The sequence below is a fragment of the Canis aureus genome, chromosome 14 (genome assembly GCF_053574225.1).
Source record: "Canis aureus isolate CA01 chromosome 14, VMU_Caureus_v.1.0, whole genome shotgun sequence".
In the NCBI taxonomy this organism is placed as follows: domain Eukaryota; kingdom Metazoa; phylum Chordata; class Mammalia; order Carnivora; family Canidae; genus Canis; species Canis aureus.
The window spans coordinates 62,461,606-62,482,771 of record NC_135624.1 but is presented as its reverse complement, the minus strand read 5'-3'; the positions used below and the strand labels follow the sequence as shown (position 1 = coordinate 62,482,771).

The 21,166-nt window shown below is 37.3% G+C and overlaps 1 protein-coding gene across 1 annotated transcript; it reads right to left on the bottom strand.

Annotated features, from left to right (window-relative positions):
* Window positions 1-1,519: 1,519 nt before the first annotated feature.
* Window positions 1,520-15,713, bottom strand: LOC144283732 (UDP-glucuronosyltransferase 2B31-like). The gene is made up of 6 exons (XM_077848225.1): window positions 14,813-15,713; window positions 9,709-9,857; window positions 7,801-7,932; window positions 5,805-5,892; window positions 4,736-4,955; window positions 1,520-2,195 (listed from the first exon to the last, which is right to left on the bottom strand). Exons 1-6 carry the CDS (start codon window positions 15,582-15,584, stop codon window positions 1,916-1,918), a joined length of 1,641 nt encoding a protein of 546 aa, XP_077704351.1. The 5' UTR covers window positions 15,585-15,713; the 3' UTR covers window positions 1,520-1,915.
* Window positions 15,714-21,166: the final 5,453 nt, after the last annotated feature.

Genomic DNA, 21,166 nt, shown 5'->3' with positions numbered 1-21,166 from the left:
TTTATTTTTTGAAATATTCATTTGCATGTTAAATGTTCCTCCAACCCCTCACTTTCAATCTTCAGGTGATGTTAAGCCTAAAATGAGTCTCTTGTAGTCAGTCTACAGTTGGGTCTTTTTTTTTTTTTTTTTTTTTTTACAATTTAGTTCATTTACATTCAGAGTAATTATTGATAGATATGTACTTAGTGCTATTTTTTTTGCTTGTTCTTTTTTTTACTGATTCCTGAGATTCTCTCTGTTTGTTGCTAGTCTTTGACAGTTTTAGAATTTTTTTCCCACTGAAAAGAGTCCCATTTAATATTTATTGTGGGACTGGTTTAGTGGTCATGAACTCCTCTAGGTTTTTTGTTTGTTTGTTTTGTTTTTTTGTCCTGGAAACTTTTCATTTCTCCTTCTATTCTGAATGGAGGCTTTGCTGGATAGAGTATTCTTGGCTACATATTTTTCTCATTCAGCACGTTGAATATACCATGCCACTCTTCTCTGACCTGCTAAATTTCTGTGGAGAAATCGGTTGCTAACCACTTTCCTCTTCCGTTAGAGGTTAGGGATTTCTTTTCCCTTGGTGCTTTCAAGATTCTTTCTTTATTTTTGTGTTTTGCAAATTGTATTACAATATGCCTTAGTGTTTCCCTGCTTTTGCTGATTTAGATGGGAGTTCTCTGTGTCTCCTGGATTTGGGTTTAGAAAATGTTGCATATGTACAACATACAGTGGACCCTGAAGCTAACCTGAAGGAAAACAATCAGCCGTTTATAGAGAAGCTACAGAATGTTGACGAGGTTCCCTTTTCTTGCTTTGGCATTAATTCAAAATATTCACTAGAAGGACCACTTCCCGGAGAACTAAAACAATTCCCATTCTAAGTGCTTACTTTTGTAGGACTTCGTCTACCACTTGAAGCAGGAACAAAAGCCAAAGAACGTCTTCGTGGAGCGAAGCCGCTGCCCTTCAGCGTCTGTCACTGCTCCAGGCCAGGAGCCAGGGGAGGCTCCCAGGGCCACGGGCCAGGCCGGCTGCTCCCTGGAGAGAGGCCCAGGCCGCCGGGGTCCCCGGCATTCGGAGAGTCTGCAGAGGCTGAGGACCCCAGGGGACCCCAGCACCCGACATCCATCTGCAGGCTGGTCACCATCCTGGTGGGAGGGGGCCAGGGAAGAGGAAGCTGTGGCAGGCCTGCCAGAGGCGTGCTGGGCTTGATCCCACAACTCTGAGACCATGACCTCTGCTCAAACCGAGAGTGAGTAGCTTAATGGACTGAGGTGCCCAATAGCTCAGTTTTATAATAGGAAACAGCTGCTATATTTCTAAATTCACCGACATTGCACGGGATACTGACAAGGTGGTTGAAGGCGATCAAGTTGATGGGTAAGGAGTGATGCTCCGGCTGGGTACACCATAAAAGCCCAGGAGAATTAGTGGTCACCCAAAACAAAATGGATGTAAAAGTCATTTTATACAACTTTAACTATCTGTAGTTTCTCTAGCAAAGGAAGAAATGACAAATTTTGCACCAAAATGAAGTGAAAATATTCTGAGTATTTATTTGCACAGTAACAGTGACATTGTGTTTAGCCTACTTAATGTTCTGATATTCATGCCCAATGTTGGAAACACAGGTAAGCTCAGTAATTTTTGGAGGGGGATAACTTTTCATTTAGAATAATAAGTTTCTGTAAATTCCCATAGAGTTTTATTTTAATTTAATTTTATTTTGCCAGTTTTTCTCTTGGCATGACATATTTCTGACTCTTAAACAGGCAATAAATCCCTTGAGAGCAGATGTTGATCTCAGAACCTAAGTTGTGAGGAGTCGTTTCTTCACAGGGAAGGGAAGTTTGCATCATAACTCCTTGCTGGCAGAAACCGGAGGAGCCCGTCTAGGAGGCAGACCAGCTGGAGGCCTCAGATACGACTACTCCTTTTTTATCTTCTTCCCAGTTTTTGCGACCTTCCGACAACAAAACAGACAACATTGTGTGGTGACAAATATAGCAGTTGCCACACAGGCCAGCAGAAACCCAATCACATCCAAGGAGTGGTACTGGAACCAGGTGAGGTCATGGGAGGCTGGCCGCAGGTGCTTGGCTCCTTGGTGGCGCATGACATACTCGATCCAGAAGACTGCCCGGTCCAGGGGCTTTATAGGCTGATCGTGGTGAATTCTTGATAACTTCATAGCATTCTCTTTGTACCTAAGGGAAAAACGTAAAGATGCCGACATTGAAAGGAAGTTAATTTGCCAAACCAAAGAATTCCCTGAGAGGAATAGTCTTCACGGAATACCCATACATTCAAAATCAGCTAGAATATTATTGTGAAGTGGATGTAATAATGTACCTACTACTAAGATGTTGGTATGGGGTGTCACAAGCTACCCAGAAGCACCCCGTCTGCCCTGATCCTTTTAGTCATCATACATTAGTTTTTATTATTTATGTGTTAGAATATGAAGTGAGCACTCATTTCCTTTTGTCTTTTGTGTCAGAGTTGTTGGTTACTTCTCGCACTGTATGGTATTCCATTGTTTGGCAATACCGCAGGTGATTTCATCATTTAACGGTCAATAGCCAGTTGTGTTACTAATCGTTTGGCCATTACTACCAATGCTGCCATAAAAATCTTGTATCTTTTGGTTTACATGTTTGTACATGTATTTGTATATATGTAGAAGTGGAATTGCGGAGAAGAGGTGTATTTATGAGTAGGATTTCTTTATTGGCTGAATTATGTAGAAGTATATTGCTGAATTTCCAAAATGTAGAGAGGTTTCAGTTGTCTTTCTTTTTGATGATTCTAAGTGAATCCCAGTAGAGCTGAACAGTGTTCTCTTGATGATTTATATTTTTCAAAATTCCTTTTGGTTTATGGCCCACATACGGTTAATTCCAGTATCTATTCCATTCTTGAAAAATGGGTATTCTCTGTTGTTATATATATATATATTATATATATATATATACATATATATGTCAGATGGGTTGCATTTTTAAATTGTGTCCTTCAAGAGACTTAGGTATTTCTCCCTTCCATTATCTTGCTATCTTTTTTCCCTTGTTTTGATCTTATTTTTCTATGTTTCTGAGAAAGATGTTTAAAAATTCAATAATATGACTGTAATTTGAATGTTTGTTCTTTGGCCCACTTCTACTGCATTTTGATGTTTTTTGTAGTAGGCGTCACTAATTGGTAATTTGTACTGTTTTGAAAGATCAATCTATTCATCATTATGAAATACTTCTCTTTATTTTTGTTGGTGATTCTGGACTAGTGTGTCTGATATTAGCATGGGTCCAACATCTTTCTGCGTACTTCGTACTTACTATCTTTTTGTGCATTTCTATTTGAACATGTCTTATAACTGGCATATAGTTTAAAAAAATGTGTTCTGACAATCTTTGTCTTTAAATTATTTAGTCTGTTTAGATTTAATGTCTTGGCATATTGATATTTTCATCTACTGTCTTAGTCTGTTTTCTTTTCTATTTGGCCAACCTGCCTTATATTTCTTTACCTTTCTCTCTTGTTTTAAGGTATTTTTATTATGTAGTAACTCTACCATTTTCTCCCCATAATACATTTTTCAGTATTTCTGATATGTGAATGACAATAAGTACATGAAAAGATGTTTAGTAACTTTGGCTGTAAGAGAAATGAAAATGAAGACCACAAGGAGACCCACAAGGATGGCTGTAATAAAAAAGATGATAGCAAGTATTGAAAATGATGTGGAGAACTTGAATCTCCCATACTTAGCTGGTGGAAATGTAAAATAGTGCAACTTATTTGGACATCAATTTGGCAGCTCCTCATAGAGTAATCTGTGTCCTAGAAGTCTACCCAAAATTCTACTCCTAGATGTCTACCCAAAAGAAGTGAATAATTTTGTTCACATAATAAATGTGTAGCAATATTTATAATACCTAAATGTGGAAATAACCCAAATGTTCACGAACTGATACATGGATAGATTGTAGCATATCCATACCATAGGATATTTATCATTCAGCAATACAAAACTACCACACGAATGCAACTCAAAAACATGCCAAATGAAAGAAGCCACATGCAAAAGCCCATAAGTGGTATGATCCCACTTGTATGAAACACCCAGAACACAGCAATTTGTAGAGACAGAAGTAAATTGATGTTTACTTGAGGCAAGAGTAATGGGCAAAAACTCCTAAGTCAGTCGTATGTGATTTCTTCTGGGCTAATGAAAATGTCCCAAACTTAGATTATGGTGATGGTTTCATAATTCCATAATACACTACACGTATCTGAGTTTTATACTTTTAGTTTTATGGTACACAAATTACATATTATAAAATATATTAACAATGAGAACCAAAATCAATGTTTAAAGAAAAAGAGATTTATAGCTTTGGAAATTTTGGTACTGAATTGAGTCACTTTACATGACTAAAGTTCTTCATTCTTTCATTCTATGGTTTCTATCATAGGAACTTTGAAATGTTCTTACAGTTACTCTATAATAGTTTGCATTTGTGTATGTAGAAAATTGTTGCAGTAATTGGTTGCCCATTAAGTCAAAGGGATTTAAATGCAACTGTGAAATAAATGTCTGGTTGAAAATAAAAGTAGATTTAAGATCCGTTCTATCACTTGGCTTCTTTCCAAATTAGCCTCTTAAGAACGGGAGGAAACTCGCAGCCACCGTTGACTGAAGAATCTATCGATAAATTCCATCTATTAAAAAAAAAGTAATACTCACGAAGGGTCATTAATGACCGTCCTCAATGCATCGAGCAAGTCTGCACTAGACATTGTGCTGAAGTCCAGTCTGATAGCTGCTCCCTTAGCTTTCATGTGAACAATGTTATCAGCTTGATCGGCAAACAAGGGAATGCCCACCATGGGGATCCCGTGGTAGATCGCCTCATAGATGCCGTTGGTTCCACCATGGGTTATAAAGGCTTTGGTTTTCGGATGACCTAGGATTGGATGAATCTCAGCACATTATTAACTGTAAGTCTTAGAAATCAAATGAGAATTGGGCAACATAAGACATATGTTATTATATAAACATGAAACAGCATTCAAATGTCTTTTGGCTCTCAGCGCAAGAAGCACATAAATGTGCTGGAGAGGTAAATGAAGATTGGTGTGGTGCTTGTAACTTGAAAAATGAATACAAGATTGCTGGACAGACAAATTGAACGAGAACATTCTGGTTATCACCAAAAAAAGGGAAAGGGTGCAAAAAAAAGAAAGGCAGGTGGCATGTTAGAACATATTCTCTTAAAGGCACAGTAAAGTCACTGAGTTTCACATGTAGGGTGTCAAGGCAGCAGGAAGTGTGATGCTGGTGGCTCAAATCAGGGGAAGGAAAGATAGCACTTTATCATGAAATGTGTTGTGACTTCATGGAAAAGATTATGGTATTTTTCTAGAGAAAATGTAGGGTCACTGGTAATAAAAGAGAGGCTATTATTTTTCATTGGCACTGAATACCCATGCAGAAGGAGAAAGGATAGGAATAAGGTGGGAAAATTCGGAGACAGAGCGATGTTCTAGGTAGTTAGTAACAAATTATGTGGGAGCAGTAATTACAGCTGAAATACAGGTACTTTGATTCTGGCCCTAAGGAATGGGACTGTGTATAACAACATGCCAACTGTTGCAGCTTATCTTTTTCCCTCTAGGTCTGCAAAATATATGTAAGAAAGTTAAGTTTTAGTTTTGAGTTTTTGAGTAGTAAATGCTCAATCAGACTGCTTTTTGATTAACTGTTATCATTTTGTTTAGAGTTCCTTTCAGTTCAATATTTTCCAGATTCTTACCAAGAAGGTCATTCTGGGGAATCCACTTATACAGCCGAGTATTTGGCCCTAAGGTGTCTGGTTTCTTGCCATCAAATCTCCATAGAACCTAAGAAAGAAAAATACCTTATTTCATGAGTTGAACTTTGAAGTTATATCTTGTGAACATTTTAAAGAAATTAAGAGATGATCTAGTTAGAATCCTTTCATTGACTGATAAATAACAAGGACAAAAGATATTAAAAATGAGACTACTAAAACCCTAGTATAGTAAGAATACCCCCATTTTGTTACTTATTTTTATATTCGAGCAAGTATGAATGTAATCATAATATTTCACACATGAGGATTATATGAGATTATCAAGGACAAATTCAAGCATTACAGAAATTTTAGGCAGTTACTATAATTCTAGTGCAAACGAATAGGAAATTACTAAGATCCACACCTTTGTCTGTTATCATTGCTTTCATCTTCCAATGTGATACCAACCTATTTACATCTTTTTAAGTGATACTGAAGGACGTTCCCTTATATCCACTTGTTCATAGCCACTTGTTCCATAAGTCCTTTTATTTGAGTTTTACATGTTTTGATACCCAAAAAAGCTAAATGTGCAATCTGCTGCTTGTGAGAAACAAGTAATTCTGCTTAATAGTAATTCATTACTATCAATAATTTCTCCTTAGTACTTTTAACTTCTTTCACATTACTAATGATTAGGCACTACTTCCAAGAAAAAGGTAATTTTTTTACATGAATGCAGAATATTATTAGTATTTCTTGGTTTGGCAGTTCTTTACATGTGGGAAGAAAAGCCTGTTGGCACTTCAGAAATAACAGTGTACATGTCAAAAAAATTCCAAAGTGTAGTGGTGCTAAGTTTTATTGAACTGGTTGTTGACATGTCAGTGATGCACTACAAAGCACTGACAGCATTGATTGATATGAAATCTATGCCCAAGCAATTTCCATTGCCAGTACTAAATAGATTCTGATTTTAGAATTTCCCAGCAATCCTCATAACTGGATTATAGTTTACACTGGGTAGTATATATTTGCTATATGCATGTTAAAGTAACTTGCGATGGTAAGCAAAAATTAGCATAAGGAGAAACTATTACAGTGACCGAAAAGTAGTTCACAAATACCCAAATATGCCAGGTGCATTCTATATATTGGAAAAGAATTTACTACTGTAGTTTATGTAGAAAGAGGCATATGAAACTTTCCCATGCTAGGCTTTTTTTCCGGTTGACTCCTTAATACGTTTCTTTTTCCTTCCTTAATTGGGAGCAGTTATTATTCTGATAAATTAGAGTCCTTTGGAACCAGATATTAATAGGCACTTGGTCACCTTGAGGAGTGGACCCATCTTCTCCCTTTTCATTGATCTTACTCTTTCACTCGTAATAGGGCCCATTCCATCAGTCATGTCAATTTTTCTCTTTCTCTAAGTCATCTTGGCTGGAGGAAAGCCTAGACATAGTTTGGTGATTGTTTTTCTGAACAGCACACTGAGGAGGCTTATCTCAAAATTTAGGGGAAGGAAGAGAAACCTGGATTATCTGATAAGGGTAAACTGCAGGGTGCTTTTCAGACTTTTATCAGTTCCTCTTTAACATAACTGTTGAAATTTAACTCCTTTCTGAGAACAGCTATGAGGTAGGCAGTGCCTTTGGAAATCTTGAAAGGAATGCAGATCTTGTAAGGAAAAGGAAAGAATGACAGACAGAATTTGGTGATTGCTATACCTGCCCAGGACACATTACAATACCAAGCTTTACTCTGCACGTCCTAAATATATTTCTTTCCAATCTCAATGTTAATGCCAAAGTTATTGTCAAAACAGCTTCTGTAGTACTTTAGCATCTGCCATTTATATTTTCCTCATGTTTGAGGTAAATTGGAGCTATCATAATGATGTTCATGTCATGAAGGAAAGGGTAATCCGGCCCTTTACAGAGTTTAACAGCCTCATTAAGTAGTTGTATACAATTAAGATACTCTATCTAACCTTTTGTGGAATCTGGGCAAGGGCTGATGCGATCACATTGGCTCTTTCCTCTGTCATGTTATTGACCATTGACCCTAGAGAAAACACCACAATACCGTTTTCTCCAGAGCTCTGGACAAACTCTTCCATTTCCTGTGAAGAAAAAGTTAACTCCATCAAAAAGGAGAAACAGCATAGCAAACACCACTGAATGAATTTCTATGAGGTTGCGTGGGAGGCTCAGTCGTTTCAGCCTCTGACTCTTGATTTGGGCTCAGGTTATGATTGCGGGATTGTGAGATTGAGCCCTGGGTCTAGCTCTCTGCCCAGAGGGGACTTTCCTGGGTGTTCTCTCTCTCCTTCTGCTCCCTTCCCCCACCCGATGTGCAGTCTCTCTCTCTCTCTCATAAATAAATAAATAAATAAATAAATAAATAAATAAATAAATAAATCTTTAAAAATTTTTCTTCAATTAAAGATAGATATCAAATATCATCAAGAATTATTAGAGTAATGCCTATATTGATTCTTATTGTGATAAACTACACATAAAAATTATCATTTTAACGATATCTGAGTATGCAGTTCAATAGTGTGTATATTTTATACTGTTGGTCAACTAATCACCAGAACTTTTTCACCTTGTTAAATTGGATCTCAGTACCCATTATATAACAATTACCGATTCCCTCATAGACCATCTTTATTTTTTTTTTATTTTTTTAAAAGATTTTATCTTTTTATTCATGAGAAACAGAGATAGAGAGGCAGAGACACAGGCAGAGGGAGAAGCAGGCTCCATGCAGGGAGTCCGATTTGGGACTCGATCCCGGGTCTCCAGGATCATGTTCTCGGCCAAAGGCAGGCGCTAAATCGCTGAGCCACCCACTGATCCCCCCTCCTTGACCATCTTTATCAACCATCATTATACTTTGTATTTCTGTGAATTTGAGTGATCTGGATACCTTATATCAGGGGAATCATACAGTATTTGTCTCTTAATGATCGCCCACTTTCACTTTGCATAATATCCCAAAGCTTTGCCACTTTGGAGTAGGTGTTAGAATTTTCTTCTATTTTAGGCCAAATATTCCGTTGTGTGTAAATACATTTTGTTTATGGATTTATCTGTTGATGGACACTTGTGTTAGACTGAATAGAACTTTTGCTAGTTTTACATCAGGATTTAGACCTTGAGAAAGTTACCATATACACCTAAATATTTTGCAATCAAAATCGATAAAAGGTTAACCATTGAATAAGATCTTAGTTTCAGGGTAATCAGACCCTTTGCAGAGTTTAACAGACTCATTAGGTAGTTATATATGATTAAGGTTATTTATCTAACCTTTTGTGGAATCTGGGCAAGGGTAGATGTAATCACAATGGCTCATTCCTCTAGTAGACATCCAGCATGATGAAGAGACCATCAAGTAATTCAGTAAGGGATGCTTATTTTTCATTTATGTCTTGAAGGTTCAATATCAACCTAAAACTTATTACATCATTGCTTTTTTCATGAAGATTTTCACCTTATAGCTAAGAGTGTACTTTTGCAATTTTATACTATGTATTTTTTCAGATATAAGTGGTAGAAGTTATTTGGTCTTTATTAAATATGCAGAATTCATGGTCCTCATTATATACACAGTGTAGCTTTCTCTGTGCTCAGGTTTACTGAGATTTTGTCTGGCCTTGGTGTGTGGCGGAAAACATATGTTCTCATATATTAATTAAACCTGTTAATGCTCTAAGTCATCAAACCTTGGAATCTCAAATGAGGAATTGTGTAAAGTTGGAATGACAGCAAGGAAACATTAGATTTGCCTGCAGATATTGTTGGGGCACACACCATTGTTGAGGAATGATCTTTTTAAGCTACAAAAATGGCCCAGAGGAAACAAAGCAAAAGAAACAGGAATCAGGTACCGTAGGCAGGGATTTGGCGGGTTTGCAGTGGAGGCCTCCAACAAAGTCAAAATGTGGTAGGAGTGGGTGAGGATATTCAAAATCCCAGTAGGTTCGAATGAGCCATATATCAGCTTTCCTCATTAACTCATATAGTGTAGTGGGTCTTCCTGAAGGGGAAAAAACAAACAGATCACATCAATAAGAGAAAGGATGGGTATCCCTGGGTGGCTCAGCAGTATGGCGCCTCCCTTTGGCTCAGGGCGTGATCCTGGAGTCCCGAGATCGATTCCTGCCTCGGGCTCCTGGCATGGAGCCTGCTTCTCCCTCTGCCTGTGTCTCTGCCTCTCTCTCTCTCTCTGTGTCTATCATCAATCAATCAATCAATCAATCTTTAGAAAGCTAAAAAAAAAATAAGAGAAAGGATAAAAAGTATATGATCATTTCCATATATGCAGAAAAGGCATTTGACAAAGTAGAACAGCCATTGAAGATAAAACCCTCAGCAACATTGGTTTCGAGGGAACATACCTCAACAAAATAAAGGCTAAAATGGAAAACCCACAGTGAACATCATACTCAAAGGAAAACAACTGAGAGCTTCTCCTCTAAGTTCAGGCACAAGACAAGGATGTCCACCCTTACCACTTTTATTCAACATAGGACTAGAAGTCCTGGCTACAGCAATGAGACAATGAAAAGAAATAAAACCATCCAAATTGGTCAGGAAGAAATAAAACTGTCACTATTTGCAGTTGACATGATACTCTATATAGAAAACCCTGAGGACTTAAGCAGAAAAGTCCTAGAACTGATAAACTAATTCAGTAAAGTCACAGGATACAAATCAGTGTACAGAAATCTGTTATATTTCTATGTACTAATAATGCAGCAGAAGAGAGACATTAAGAAAACTATCCTGTTTCCCATTGCACCAAAAATAATAAAACTTAACCAAAGAGGTGAAAGACCTGTACTCTGAAAACAATAAAATACTGATGAAAGAAATTGAGGATAAAGGCATTCCATGCACAAAACTTGGAAGAATAGTATTGAACTGTCTATAATACCCAAGGCAAACTTTAGATTTAGTGTGATCCCTATCAAAATACCAACAGCATTTTTCACAGAACTGGAGCAAACGATCTTAAGATTTGTTGGAATGACATAAGATTTCAAATAACCAGAGCTATCTTGAAAAAGAAAAACAACCAAACTGGACGTATCACAATACAAGAGTTCAAGTTATGCTACAAAGTTATAATGATCAAAACAGTATGGTCGTGACACAAAAATAGACACATAGATCAATGGAAGAGCATAGAAAACCCAGAAATGAACCCAGAATTATATGGGCAATTAATCTTTGACAAAGCAGGAAAGAATATCCAATGGGAAAATGACAGTTTCTTGGTGTCGGGAATATTGGACAGCAACATGGAAAAGAATGAAACTGGACCACATTTTTTTTTAGTCTTCTTTTATTTTTTTATCCTTTTTTTAAAATTTTTATTTATTTATGATAGTCACAGAGAGAGAGAGAGGCAGAGACATAGGCAGAGGGAGAAGCAGGCTCCATGCACCAGGAGCCCGACGTGGGATTTGATCCCGGGTCTCCAGGATCGTGCCCTGGGCCGAAGGCAGGCACCAAACCGCTGCGCTACCCAGGGATCCCTTTTTTATTCTATTTTTATTTTTAGTATTTTATTTTATTTTATTTTATTTTACTTTATTTTATTTTTTTATTCATGAGAGACAAAGAGAGAGAGAGAGAGAGGCAGAGACACAGGCAGAGGGAGAAGCAGGCTCCATGCAGGGAGTCCAAGGTGGGAGGGTCTCCAGGATCATGCCCTGGGCTGAAGGAGGCGCTTAACCGCTGAGCCACCCGGGGTGCCTTGACCACTTTCTTATAGTATACACAAAAATAAATTCAAGGTGGAATGAAAGACCTAAGCGTGAGACAGGAAAACCATCAAAATCCAGGAGAAGAAAACACGCAGTGACCTCTTTGGCCTCAGCAAGAGCAATTTCTTACTAGATATATTGATGGTAGTAAGGAAACAAAAACAAAAATGAACTATTGGCACTTCATCAAGATAAAAATCTTCTGTACAGCCAAGGAAATAATCAGCAAACCTGACAGGCAACCTACAGAATGGGAGAAGGTATTTGCAAATGACATTTTCAGTAAAGAGATGGTATCCAACATCTATAAGGAGCTTATCAAACTCAACAACGACACCCAGGGAACAAATAACACATTTAAAAAATGGGCAGGAGACATGCATAGGCATTTTTTTTTAAAGATTTTATTAACTTATTCATAAGAGACACAGAGAGAGCGAGCGAGGCAGAGACACAGGCAGAGGGAGAAGCAGGCTCCATGCAGGGAGCCTGAGGTGGGACTCGATCCTGGGTCTCCAGGATCACACCCTGGCTGAAGGCAGCGCTAAACTGCTGAGCCACCCGGGCTGCCCATATGTCAAATTTAATGAACCAACCAAACAAGCAAAATACAAAAAGAGAGAGAGAAACCAAGAAATAGATTTTAACTGTAGGGAAAAAAACTGATGGTTATCAGAGGGGAGGGGAATGTGGGGGATGGGTAACATAGGTGATGGGGATTAAGAAGTGAACTCATGATGAGCACTGAGTGATGTATGGAAGTGTTGAATCACTATATTGTACACCTGAAAGCAATATAACACTCTGTTAACTATACTGGAATGAAAATTAAAACGTGGTAGAAAACTAAGAGTAAATAAAGAAGCAAAAAAACTCATAACAAGCAACTTCTACTACAAGCATTTAGAAGAAATGAGAATAATGGAATGTGAATTTACTATGGAATCTTCTGAAAGGAGTTTTGACTAGTTACAAAAAAGGCTTAAAAGTATTTGTAGTTTGCTAACAGACACATATATGATACAAACATGTATTGATGCAAATATATACATTTGCATATATATTGATCATATGCAAATATGAGAGACAAAGTGTAAGACTCATTTCTTACATCACAGTAGTACGTTCAAAACCAAACAATTTGTTAACCTAAGCCACTATGAAAATAAACCATGCATTTATTTATTCTTGAATTCTGCAAAAGTAACAGATGCAAATGTAAACTATTGAGCCCCCCATCAATTAACCAATGGAAACACCTTTCCCGCGTGTACTCAGTGTAATTTCTACAATTTAGCAAGTTATTCCCTTGATCCTAGATTTTCCAAGAAAACTGTGAGTTTTTGGGGTGTATGGCTTGTATTGACCATTGTAATTAGTTAATATTTGGAGCAAAATAATATTTATGTAATAAATAATATTTGCAAGTCACAGCTGGAATATTTTCCACAAGTATGGAAATAGAACGTGCACTCTTAATGGTGGCGCATTACGTCTTTAGGGCAGTAACATAGTTTTTTTTTTTTTTTAATGTGAACTATTAACGTGTATGTGCACCCCTCAATAAGATTTAGACTCTAAATCACTCTAAATCTAATCACCATTTAGACCCGGTGGCGCAGCGGTTTAGCGCCACCTTCTGTCCAGGGTGTGATCCTGGAGACCCGGATCCAGTCCCACATCAGGCTCCCTGCATGGAGCCTGCTTCTCCCTCTGCCTGTGTCTCTGCCTCTCTCTCTCTGTCTGTGTGTCTCTCATAAATAAATAAATAAATATCTTTTAAAAAAATTTAAAAAACCCAGGATTTATAAGCCCTGGTGAAAGATATGTAATCATTAGAAACTTCATACTATAGATTCCTGAGTCTAACGTAGCCATTGTATCTCATAGCCTTCTAATTGGCTGTGGTGAAGGAATTATGAAGGAGGTATTCACAGTCATAAAACATTATTAAACCTAAGCCACTGTCAAATTAAACATGCATTTGTTTATTCTGAAATGCTGCGAAAGTGACAGATGCAAATGTAAACAATTTTTTGAGGTCCCCTGTCAATTAACCAATGGAAACACTTTTCCCTAGAATACTCAGTCTAATTTCTACAACTCAGCAAGTTATTCCCTTGATCCTAAAATTTCTTTCAGGTAATATGTAAACACTTTAGTTCTTTTTTAAAAAAAGATTTTATTTATTCATGAGAGACAGAGAGCGAGGCAGAGACACAGGCTTAGCGTGAAGCAGGCTCCATGCAGGGAGCCTGATGTGGGACTCTGTCCCGGGACCCCAGGATCACACCCTGAGCCAAAGGCAGACGCTTAACCGCTGAGCCACCAGGCATCCCAACACTTTAATTCTTAACTAAGGAAACTGAAGAAACAAGTGGGAATAATATCCTCAACACTATAGACAGTTGTACTAGAAATATATGACTCCTCAGTTGACATGTCTGCTTTCATCAAGATAGTGAAATTTCTAATGCCGTTTTTTTTAACATGGAAAAAGTGGAATAAAATGGATATATAGAAAATAAGTATAGTAGAGAAGAATTTAAAGCAGCGAAACTACTCTAAGTGGTAGATGCATATCATTATAAATTTTTAAAACTCATAAAATGTACCAAGCTGAGAGTAAACTCTTATGTAAACTATGAACTTTGGATGATAATAATGTGTCAGTGTAAGTTCATGACTTGCAACAAATGTACCACTTTGATGGGGGATGTTGATAATGGAGAAACTTACGCCTGTGGGGGGGTGAGGGTTATATAGGAAATCGTGATTCAAAATGCTGTGACTTAAAATTCTTCTAAAAAAGTAAAGCATAGCATAAGTAATATTTTCAGTGTGTATTTCATAAACAAGGAAGGATAAAATACTTTACTGAGAAAAAATTAAAAAGCAAACCACAGAAACCCCTTTAAAAAGCTATTACAAACAAACACATGGAATGGATATGTCATTGGTTCAAGAATTCCTCAGTGCTCTAATGTCAGTTATTGACTCCCTAGAGTGTGACGTACCCATAATGGACAGTGGGATTCTAACTGGCCCTGTCATATAAGTCTTTGCATGTGTTTGTGAGATTGAGAGATCATTTTATACTTTAATGTCATCATTTTACTTCTAAAAGACAAATTTCCTCCCTCTTAGTACTTCTACAAACTCTCCTCCCCAGCACTAGGAGAATTAGGACTTCATGTTACTAATGAAAAGCATGACTTACCTAGTACTTCGCTGTAAAACTGATCCCAACTCTTCTCATTTATTGTTTGGAACCAAAAGTCAAAATAAAGCACATACAGCATATTTTTTACTCTCTCCATGAATGTCATTTGATCAGTTAATTCTGACAGAATAACAGGTACGTAGGATGGAGGGAGAGGAAGTCCTCCACTGTGTTTCTCAAATGCGTAGCCTGCAGAGAAACGGAGACTGTACACTAAAGGTATTTTAAGGAGCTCAGCCAGCAGCTCACCGCAGGGTCCGACAGCGTCTGCAAGAATGACATCGAACTTTGATTCTTGTAGTTTTGTCATGAGTTTCTTGTTCAAAACTACATCTTTACAGAGCTTCTCAGCACATTCATAAAATTCCCAAAAAATTTCTTGCATTACTGAAAAATATGTCCAAAATGAATCTTTTGGCATATCATATATCCAAATGTTGAGCAGTTTTATGAACAAAGCCTCAAAATCACCTCTAGATAAATGTGCAGAATAAATCTCAAATTTAATAGCAGATAATTTGTTCGGATCAACAAGAATGGAAGCTGACGATGTCAGAACAGTCACTTCATGACCCCTCTGGACAAGTTCATCCAGGATTGTCTTTACATTGATCCAGTGGCTGTATTCCGTGGGCCACACCAGCACCTTCCCGCAACTCCCAGAGCTAAAGTAACAGCTCAGCTGTAGCAGCAGAAGCACTGAAATCCATTTCATAGACATCCTGGGGGATGCGCTGCTTCTTCTGAAATCCCTGCCTTCTTCTGCCATTGCTTGCACTTATATCCGAGGAGCATCAATCAGGAAGTTAAACTATAACTCCTACCTTTCAAAGTAAATACATTATATGAACTGTCCGAGCATTTGGATGGCAAGTGGAAAAAGCCAAAGTAGACGACTTTGTTTGTATGCAAATGTGTGTAATGTCTGTTTGATGATTTTAGTCCTATCGTCTAGCTAAGAGTCAAGGTGCAAGTCATGTGTCTTACGTAATATATTTTGGAAGAGTGTCGAGGACGGTGCTGCGAGGTGACTGCAGTCCTCTTGACACAAGAATGAAAGTTATTATACAGGAAAATTATCTTTCTGGTTATGATGACCCGAGAGATGTTTTTGTTTTGTTCATAAAAATTTGGTTGACATGTACTTCCATACCGTACAAGTGCCAGATTTAAAGTGTACGGTTCAGGGGTTCATAGTATATTCACAGAATTGTGCAACCGCTCCGGTGATCAATTTTAGAGCACTTTCATCACCCCAAATGGAAACCTTCACTCTGTAATGGAACTCTTCATTTTCTGCATTTCCCAGCCTTAGTCAGCATTTTGTCTGCTTTTTTTTGTCATATATATTGCCTGTCTTGAGCATTTCGTATAAATGAAGTGTCTTTTGTGACTGGTTATTTTAATTAGCATACTATTTTATTTTAAACATTTTTTTGACTTTATTGAGAGATCCTTGATATAACATTGTGCAGTGGTCAGGTGTACAACATGATGACTTGATTCGCTTTATATATTGTGACGAGATTACACCATTCTCATCCATCACCTCACACACTTATCTTTTTTTCTGGTGAGAACTTTATAAAAATCATTTTTATTACTTTTTTATTGAAGTACAGTTGACACACAATGTTACATTAGTTTCAGGTTACAACACAGTGATTCCACAAGTCTATCCGCTAGGGTGTGCTCACAGGCGTAAATTCCATTTGTCACTACACAATGTCACTACAATTACTGACTATGTTCCCTGCGTTTTAGGTTTTATTCTCCTGACATTTATTGCATTTATTTCATACCTGGAAGCCCGTATCTCCCATTCCCTTTCACTCATTTGGCCTTCCCTCTCCCCCTTTTTTCTAGAAGCTATCATTTCTCTATATTTGTGAGTCTTTCCGCTCTGTTTGTTTATACGTTTTGTTTAGATTCCACATATAAGTGAAATCATATGACATTTGTCTTTCTCCTTCTGACATATTTTACTTAGTGTAACAACCTCTCGGTTTGTCCATGTTATCACCAATGGCAAGATATTATTCTTTGTTTGTGGTGGAATAATATTGCATTGTCTCCATATAGTACGTCATCTTTATCCATTCATCTATTGACGGACACTTGGATTATTTCCATCAGCTGCTCTTTCAAATAATGCTGCAGTAAACATAGGGTGTGTATATCTTTTTGAATTAGTGTTTCGTTTTCTTTGGGCAAATACCCAGTTGTGGAATTACTGGAGCATATGGTATTTCTATTTTAGTTTCTTGAGAAACCTCCGTACTGCTTTCTCTAGTGGCTGCACCACCAACAGTAGACAAGGGTTGCTTTTCCTCTATCTTTGCCAATACTTGTATTTCTTGCCTTTTGATTCTAGCCATTCTGACAGGTATAAGATGAGATCTCCTTGTGGTTTTGATGTGTATTACCCTGATGATTAGGGACGTTGAGCATATTTTCATGTATCTGTAGGCCATCTATCGGTCATCATTATCTTCTCCTCCTCCTCCCCCTCCTCCTTCTCCTTCTCTTCTTCTTCTTCTTCTTCTTCTTCTTCTTCAGAAGGCTCCATGTTCAAAGTGGTGGTTGAACTCTTGACCCTGAGATCAAGAGTCATATACTTTACCAATTGAGCCAGGCAAGTGCCCCTTCATTGCTGGTCTTCTTTGGGAAAAGTCTATTCAGGTTGTCTGCCCATATTTTAATTGGATTATTTCACTTTTTTGGTGTTGGATTGTATATGTTCTTCATATATTTTGGATATTAATCCCCTACTGGGTATGCCATTTGGGAACATCTTCTCCTCTTCTGTAAGTTGCCTTTTGGTTTTGTTGATGGTTTCCTACATTGTGCAAAAACTTACTTTGGTGTAGTTCCAGTGGTTTATTTTAGTTTTGGTTTCCCTTGCCTGAGGAGGGATATCTAGAAAATTGTTGCTGCAAACAATGTCAAGGAGATTGCTGCCTATGTTTTCTTCTAGCTTTTTGATTTCATGCCTCACATTTGGTCTTTAATCCATTTTGAGCTTATTTTTGCTTATTGTGAAAGAAAGTGGTTCATTTTTATTCTTTGATGTGTAGTGGTCCAGCTTTTAAGCACCATTAATTGAAGGGGCTGTCTGTCCCCCATCATATATTCCTACCTCTTTTGTCCTAGATTAATTGGCCATAGAAGTGTGGGTTTTATGTCTGAGCTCTTTCTTCTGTTCCACTTCTCAGTATGTGTTTTTGTGTCAGCACCGCACTGTTTTGATTACCATAGCTTTGTAGTGTATCTTAAAATGTAAGATTGTGATGCCTCCAGCTTTGTTCTTCCTTCCTGAGATTGTTTGGGCATTGGGGATGTATTTTGATTCTATACAGGTTTTAGTATTATTTGTTTTGATAATGTGAAAAATGCTGTTGGTATTTTGATAGAGATTGCTTTTTTTTTTTTTATTGGCAAATTGAAAATGCAGTCACCTTTCATGTTCTTGGCTTGAAATATTTAGAATTACATCTTGTCCCATTCGTTGAACTGAAATTTACTGAACATTTTCAATGTTTAACACTGTTGTGGCCTTGTTTTTAGGAATATGGAGGGGAATGCAACAAAATTACCCCTTAGGGAACTTGAAAAGGAAATCAAAAGGGCAATACAGACTGAAAGAAAATATTTGCAAAAGATTCATTTGAAAAAGAACTTGCATCTGAAATAAAGAAATTCTTATAACTGAAAAGTAAGAGAATCCCATAAAAATACATATTCCATCAAAGAAAAGTTAAAGATGATGAATACATAAAAAACGCTGAAAATCATTATTAGGGATGTGCAAGTTAAAAAGCACAGTAAGATATCACAGTTGGGTATTGGGTAGTATGGGCATTTTAACAATTTACTCCTAGTTTGTGAGAATAGACTATTTTTCCATCTGATTGTGTCATTTTAAATGACATTCATCAATGTTTCATAGTTTTTTTTTTTTAAGATTTTATTTATTTATTCATGAGAGACCCAGAGAGAGAGAGTCAGAGACCCAGGCAGAGAGAGAAGCAGGCTCCATGCAGGGAGCCTGATGTGGGATTCGATCCGAGGACTACAGGATCAAGCACCGAGCCAAAGGCAGGTCCCAAACCACTGAGCAACCCAGGGATCCCTGTTTCATAGTTTTAAGTAGATATTTCAGCTCTTTGAGTTTATCCAAGGTTTTTTTGTTTTTGTTTTTGTTTTTTCTGGGAAACTCTTTTATCTCTCTTTCCATTCTGAATGATATCCTTTCCAGGTAAAGTATTTTGGATTGTAGCCTTCTTCCTTTTAGCACTGTGAATATGCCATGTGTTCCATGAGAGGGAAGTATATGCAAAATGACTTCCAAAGGCTAGAAGTACTGTAAGACAGAATAAAACGACTGACAAGTCTAGCTTGAAGACAAATGGTTTACTAAAGGGGACTTAGGGACAGAAGCATTTCTTGGGTGGCTCCAAGTAGATCTTTGTAAACTCACCTCCTGTTAGACCTACATTTATAGCTCTAGTGGCTGAGGAGTATATGCTGATAGACCACTGAAGAGGAGATGTTAGAGTTATAGTCATATCGCTAAGAAGATCAAGGACATTATGCCACAACGGTTTACTTTAGGGTTGGTGAAACCCAAACTGTGACCAGCTAATATAGTTTACCTATTAAAATTCAGCTTGCTCAGCAAACAAGTTTTAAGATCTTACTTCGCTATGTCCAGCAATCCAAAGTTATGTCATAACCTTTCCCAGTCCCAACCACTTCCATGTGGTATAAATTTTGAGTTCTGCAACCCAAGTACCAACTTAGGATGATCTTCCCTTGACTTCCTTCATCTCAAATCATAGTAAAACTCTGTCAAGGTGTGTTCTCCCTCTTATTATGTCAAATAAACCTAGCTTTGCTTGATCAACTTTTATTTTTTCGAATGATGTTGGAAGAGTTAGCAGTTGACTTGTGTATTCAAAAGGTCTGCCCTCCTCACAGAAACCCTTGAATAAAGTGAAAGAGAATGTGAAACTAGGCTTCTTGCATTTGTGTGTCACTCTGTGTCCAACATAGTTATTATTGAATTGACTCATATTTCCTCTTGGCGATTTTTCATGAAGTCTCTTTTGATATGTAGGCTTTCCAGATTGTGAAGGCTACATATGACAATACATCCTAATTATGAGATTACATATAATCACTTTGGGAAAAGAAGGAAAGTGCTCTTGTTAAATCATATATATGCACACAAGGAAAAGCCCTCAAATTATTAACTACAACCTTTTCTGGTTTTTAAATTCCCACTGTCCGCAGGCTCCCTAAATTGAAACTTTGTCTCAGATTCATCTATTGATCTCTTTTTCAGGTGTTATTATATGAATTGACCGAACAAGACCTAGATTTACAAACAAAATTCACCATTCCTAAGTGTTGTTTTTCAACGATTTTATTTATTCATGAGAGACACAGAGATTGAAGCAGAGCTATAGGCAGAGGGAGAAGCAGGCTTCCTGCGGGGAGCCTGATGCGAGACTCCATCCCAGGACCCCGGGATCACGACCTGAGCCAAAGGCAGGCACTGAGTCACCCGTGTGCCTTTTCTTAATGTTTTATATTATTTTTATTTTTGTCTCATGCTCTTGCAATATCTGGCATGGTATATTAATCTTACCTCACATCAAGGAAATAACTTTTCACAACTTTGTGTACTTTGTTTCTTCCTATTTTTACTCAGAGTTCTAAAGAAATTGCAACGATGTGTATTAACATTATTTTTATACAAAATGTTTAAATCATGGATAGAAATTTGATTCTATTTCTGGTCCTGGCCCAGATATTTTGAGGAAACTAAGGCCATGAATATAATGAATGTGACAAATTTTGCTTATAAACTCTTTATGTTGAGTGGATTTTACTCCTTGAGAGTGTGATTTAATGGATATGACATCCGATTAGTCTATATATAAACTAACTGGAGTCCATGACATAAAGTTATTGAAAACTTTGGTTTGCATTTCTAACTCTGTGGCTTGTTGTGTAAGTTAATATTGAACTGGATATTTCCTCCTTGATATCTTACTTATTGTATTTGTTCTCAAGCCTCACTACTGATAAGAGGCATGTTAATTGAATGAAATAAAATTACCTAATTTATCCACCATTGAATGATTTTTAATGCACTGGAACAAATAATTCCTGAGAGAGGCTTATTTCCATGAATCGTATTATCAGACTACAATGATCTGTGCTGTTTTGTGCTGTGAAATTCTTATCTCATATGTATATGTCAGGAAGGATGCTTCTGGTTTAGATTACTGGTGAGACCTCTTAAAGCTTCAAATAGATTTAAACATTTTTATCTTATATTTT